General features: G+C 38.3%; 1 protein-coding gene across 1 annotated transcript; it reads right to left on the reverse strand.

The window, feature by feature from the left end:
* Window positions 1-1,214: 1,214 nt before the first annotated feature.
* Window positions 1,215-4,568, reverse strand: LOC124834885 (P-loop containing nucleoside triphosphate hydrolases superfamily protein). Its single transcript, XM_047309694.2, has 2 exons — window positions 3,690-4,568; window positions 1,215-2,036 (listed from the first exon to the last, which is right to left on the reverse strand). The coding sequence occupies exons 1-2, from the start codon at window positions 4,436-4,438 to the stop codon at window positions 1,388-1,390; spliced, it is 1,398 nt and encodes a 465-aa protein (XP_047165650.1). The 5' UTR covers window positions 4,439-4,568; the 3' UTR covers window positions 1,215-1,387.
* Window positions 4,569-6,002: the final 1,434 nt, after the last annotated feature.

Genomic DNA, 6,002 nt, shown 5'->3' on the forward strand with positions numbered 1-6,002 from the left:
GCTGATACTAACAAATTCTGATAAGAAATTTAAAAAATATCCTTAAAACTTTAAGATTTATAATACACATGTAAAGAAATGGTATTAACACAAACCTACGCAAAGCCACCAATATGATATTTAGAATTTTAAATTGTGTTACTGCAAAAGGGAGACAACAGCATTAGTTCAATATAAAAGTTAATCTCTATGGCTTAGATTAGAAAGATTGTGGTATATGCATTTTGCCAAAAATATATTTAAAAATATAAGTGGCCTAAAACTAGTGTGCAAATAATACCTACCAATAACATTAACACTGTGATTTTATTCAGAAAATAATCATTACAGTTATGAATCAAACGCTTCAAAAATTCACTGTTGATGTAACGTAATAACTTTGCTTTCAATCAAATAAAGGGGTTAAAACAAATTGAGAAAGAAAAAAGTATATTTCGTTCATCACTTTGCTTTTACTTCAACATTTGCTAAGTACACTGTTTCTTTGCAATATGGTATATCATTTCAGATGCTTCTAGTTGTTTTTCACTCCATCCTGTGGCCGAATCGTAAGAGTAAAGAGTGTGTTTGGTTTGCTAGACAATTGTGGGATTGAACTAAACTAGGATTTTGTCGAATGAGACTTTTTCCTAAGTATTGGTCTTCAGAATAATAACTCATTTTGTTTTGGTCTCTGAAAGTGTATATTTATATAATCTCAATAGCATGTTTACCATACCAATTTAGGTTGTAAATAAATTCATCCCTCAAAACACAAATTGCACATGCAAAAATTTAGAAGAGGAAAACACAGGAAGCCCCTTTCAAAATTTATAACCATAAAACTAAACTACGTCTCCGTAGTCAGACACATGATATTTCCATTAACTTGTAAAACAAGATTGAAAGACGCAGTTTTTATAATTATGATTAGTGTAAACACATTATCAAAATAAGACATTTCCATCATAAGCATGTAATTCCTTAAAACAAATATTTGTAATTATAATTACAACTTTATCTAACCAACCTTTATGATGTGATTTATGAAGTTAACAAGACCATACCAAAATAAAACTCCAATTGTAATTTAATAAGACAACGGCACAAAATATACCCAAGAAAGCAGATATAATTTTTCCATCTGCGATATTTTGACTGCTTACAATAACCATGTCTAATAAATTTCTGACTGTCAAAGCTACTCTCTGTTGTTACTGATTGTGCATGCATGATACAGCAAAAATATAAGGATGGAATGCTCATTAGTAACAGAAATTCGGTACAGCTTCTAGTGTTCAAAATATATAAGTTGCAAACTCATGAGCAGATTTCATAGAACAAATTGCTGCAACTTGTAGAAAGACTAACCAGGTACTTACAAACTCTCTATCTGATGTTTGTATAACTAAGAGACCATGGCATTGGTTTCATCTTCATCAGCTTCTCCTGTATCACTGAACATGTACTGACTTTGATACTCCATTAGGTACTGAGTTGATCTTTTCACATCCAAAAACAGATTGTAAACCCGATTTATATCTTCCAAGTCCACTGCCTTTCCCTTTCGCTTTTGGCATGCCAATGCAGCTGCTGTGATTAGATGAATAGCATATCTCAAGGATGTTTCTACACCTATTTTGGTTAACAAATGCTTTGCACTTTCAGTCATTTCTACTTCTTCCTCTTGGCATCTGATTTCCAGAATCTTGTGAATTTCATCCTCTGTGTAAGGTTGAGTAGAGATGATGAGTAGTCGATCCAGCAGATCAATGGGAATCCCATGAGGGGATTTGTAATTAGTGCCTCGAATAGTTGTGATGCCTCTGTTGGTAGCAACAACTAATATGGGAGCCATTTCATTCTCTAGAGCCCGATTCAGGAATGAAAAACATTCTATGTCAAGCATGTGCACCTCGTCAATGAAAAGAACACCAGGGACAATCTCTGCTTTTCCTTCTTCTCTCCACTCTGCCACTTTAGTGTCAATTTGCTCTCTGACTTCTGCACGAATTTCACCTGTATCACCAGTGAAGAGTGCCAGAAATCCCTGTGTTCTGTAATTAACATAACAGAATTACATGATATGAAGAGCTGAAATGTTAACCACTAAGGTAATTTAGAAGCCTAATTAGCAAGTATATATTCAAAGACAGAGCTAAACAGCTAATAACGCCATAAAGATAAATTGGAAAACTTAATCAAAAGCTTTTATCTATACGGGGAAAAAAATACAACTTGGTGGAAAATGGCACCTATTTAATCATTGAAAAGCACACAACACGCATGAATCAAAGCTTTCACCAACAATTTCACTTAACAAGTCTCAACAAACTTGACACAGAATAATGTACTTGCTTCAATAAAGACCATAAATGATCCACAAACAAAACTTAGTTAGAAACACCGTATCTGTTTAGAATGTACTAAAACTTGGGAAAAAAAGGAAACAACACTTGTGAATCAAAGCTTTCACTACCAATTCCACTAAACACAATTCAAAAAACTAATTAAAGAGAATCATGCATTTCCTTCAGTGAGGATATAATGATCCCTGCAAAAAATATCCATTTCCCCCTTGAAAACTTCATAATTCCAAATCTACTTACACACCACAAATCAGAATCATCGATATAATCCTCACATTATTATTATAAAACATTCCAATCAGGCTCAAGGATCATATTAAATTGGGAATCAAAAAACATGAAAAACACACAAAATACAAAGATGTAATCTGACAACTTAAGATTAAAGGCACATAGCGATACTTTTTAAAATAAATGTTAGGATTAACAACAGAGACTAGTTTGAAGAATTCTGCAGCCCCATGATGTAGCTACTGCCTAGATTATAATTGATTCCTCAAACTATGACGAAGGATTTAAAAACAGACATCAACCCCAATTTTGAACACCAAAGATCTCTAGGCTATCCACGACCACATGCTCTATTGTTGACTGCAATATCCTTCAACGTCAAAAACTTGTGACAAAACCACAAACAACTTAGGTCACAGATTAGTTGCATTCTTTGATATTTCAACAGTAACTGTTACTTAGTGTTTTCTAAAACCTTGGCAAGGATTTCAAAACATAGTGTCTATCAATCATTTCTTTGGCAGCAGGGAGTTTTCTTGGCCACATCCAAAACCCGATTGCAACAACAATTGTAACTACATTTGCCTTTAATTTTTCACGACATTAAGAAATAAAATATTGACTGGGTTGAAAATGAGTGAGTCAAGTTGAACCCAACTTGATTAGAATTGGGCTTTTGGGTGCGACTGCAATTGTAGCCACATATGCCCTTAATTTTTCACAACATAAAGAAATAAAACCATTAATTTAACTAGGGTTGAAAATGATTCAAGTCAAGTTTAACCCAACTTCATAAGAATTCGTTCGGCACGTAGCTCAGCTCTAACTCAATATGAGACCTCTTTTCCATATCGCTTGACTCGATTCAAGCTGGTGAACAACTCATATATGTATCTATGGATATACAAAACTCAAATTTAGCTCCTTTAGTTAGGTAACCCAATTTTAAACACAAGTTCAGCTAATTTAGTTCATAAACAAAGTTCAACAAATGGATTCTCGATCAAATTTCAAATTGGTTCAGTTCATAGCCAACCCTAACTACAACTATTTAACCAGAACAAGAAATTCTGAAAAACCAGGAAAAAGAAAAAAGGAAATGTGAGCAACCTGCTATTGATAACATCAATCTCATGAAGGGTGACGCAATGCACGACCTCCTTTCTCTTCTGCAACTCCCCATCAGGGCACTGCACGAACTTCACCTGCGGCCCCATAGCGTCGAAGTCCCTTGACCTAGAAAAGGACCTCCCGAGCTTGGTAATCTTCCCGGTGGCCTTATCAATCGCAATAACATCGCCACTGGTCACCTTCTCCTTCCCCAGCGCCTCAATCATCTTCGCGCCGAGGTCGTAAACGGTCTCCATTTCGGTGGTTTTCAGCGTGAGTTTCCCGGTCTTGGAGGCGGCGCCGGCAGCTGCGGGGCGGTCGATATGGACCTCGACGACCTCGCCCTCGATAACCTCGGTCTCCTCCTTGATGCGCACGCCGATGGCCTTACGGAAGGCCTGGGTGAGCGCCTCAGTCTTGGACATCTCGAGGGAGAAGATTTCACTGGCTGCGATCATGGCAAAGGGGGTTTCGAGGCCGAGGGACTTGGCCATGCCCATGGCGATGGCGGTCTTGCCGGTGCCGGGCTGGCCGGCGAGTAGAACCGCGCGGCCGGCAATCTTTCCATCTTTAATCATGCGTAGGATGACGCCGGCCGCCTTGCGCGCGGCGGTCTGACCAACCATGCCCTCGGAGACGGCGCGTGGCTCGAGGGAGGAGTCGAGGCCGAGACCGCGAATGTGGGAGTGCGCGCCCACTCGTTCGATACGGGTAAGGTCGCGGCTCTCGGAGAGTTTGAGCTCCGCCATGGTAGCGGCGGTGGGGAAGAAGGAGGGGTTAATTAGGGTTTTGAGGGTTTGCGAGAGTAAGGTTGTGATACTGATACGTTACTGGTTGGTGACCATATAATGTTGAAAGAAACTAAAACCCTTTTTTAGTTCTGAGCTTTTTATCAGTTGCGCGGAGTCTACTCATTGTAGCCATTTTCGGAATATTTTTAAGCTTTACAAAATTTAAAAGTTAGTCAAATTTCAATAAAAAAAAGTGTCGACTCATTTCTTAATTATCAACCATATATTTACAAAAAGTTATACGAGTATTATCTTCAATTGGTTAATGATGTAAAGATTTAAATTTAAAGTTTTAAACCATTAAATTTACTTGGAAAGAAAATACGCAACTCATGGTGATGGAGCTCATTTTTATTTTTTTTTCATTTTAAATCAAATAACTTTGTCCCATTCTAATAAAAGGAAGAATGACCCCATTTTGTATAATAATATAGGTTAAATCCCTTTAACTCCTTTGTTTCTATTTTTTTGTTTTTTTTTTCAGTTTGATATTCGTTTTATTAGACTCTCTAATTTAGTCTTAAAAAATTTTAATTTGAGTCAATTGAGAATAGAGTTAATTTTTTGATGAGGTGTGAACTTGACGTGGCATGTTCTTTAAACGTGGCATTATGATACTTTTATATTGTGGCATTTCATTAAAAAAAAAATAAGATTTCTAAAATCTGAACAAGAACAGACATCTCCCATAGTGTTATTGTTTTGATTGAACAAACCTTTTGAATCTATCCCAAAATCACAGTCTCGAAACCCTAGAAGATCAAGCTCCCCTTTTTCTTTCTCTCGTTCCCTTTCAAAAAAGGCTCCCTTTCCACTCCTAGTCGACGATTGGATCTCTGGGTTTCTTTCTTTCGGTGATTTTGATCTTAAACCTGAGGTTGTGAACTTGTGAATTCAGATTGAAGCGATTAGGGGTGAAAAGATTTAAGTTGGCCCTGGCAATGCCATTATTGTGGTTAGTGAGGAGCTATTTGGTGATTTTTGAGATACCGAAAACGCAAAATGTCTTGGGCAAGCCCTGAGGATATTTACCTTTTCACTCCACTTGCTAGCTATCAAAAGCTTTAAGTTTTCACGCCCCTGCTTGATCAATGCCCCCCCCCCCACCAGGAAAGTCTACACCTATTCCAACGTTGACGCCACCGCCCAAAAAGTGGCGATCGACCTCCCTAGATTGGGCGTGCGACAGGGTGAAGTCATCATGATTCTTCTCCCCAACTGTCCCGAGTTCGTCTTTGCGTTTCTCGGGGCGTCTCAACGCGACGCCGTGGCCACTGCGGCCAACCCCTTCTTCACCCCAGCAAATCTCCTTCAGGCCGCCATTAACATCTCGTCCTCTACCATTTTTGAACTCTAACTGCGGACCAGAGAGGCGAGGTCATATCGCAAGCAAATTTTGTTCTCTTGCAAGAATCGCAAAACGTAACAAACCTTCAATAGCGACTTCTTTGTCGCAAATTGTCGCCGTCAGCAGCCAAAAATTCGTCGCTTTCGAATCATCTTCCTCAAGAGCCACCTCCAT

The sequence above is a fragment of the Vigna umbellata genome, chromosome 5 (genome assembly GCF_029865625.1).
Source record: "Vigna umbellata cultivar VRB3 chromosome 5, Vumbellata_1.0, whole genome shotgun sequence".
Classification (NCBI taxonomy): Eukaryota; Viridiplantae; Streptophyta; class Magnoliopsida; order Fabales; family Fabaceae; genus Vigna; species Vigna umbellata.

Bases quoted from the DNA above. Each gene is read 5' to 3' on its own strand.
- LOC124834885 (XM_047309694.2), bottom strand. From the start codon at position 4,438: ATGGCGGAGCTCAAACTCTCCGAGAGCCGCGACCTTACCCGTATCGAA. The intron at 2,037-3,689 runs GTTGCTCACATT...TGTTAATTACAG, and splicing joins ATTGATGTTATCAATAGCAG to AACACAGGGATTTCTGGCAC.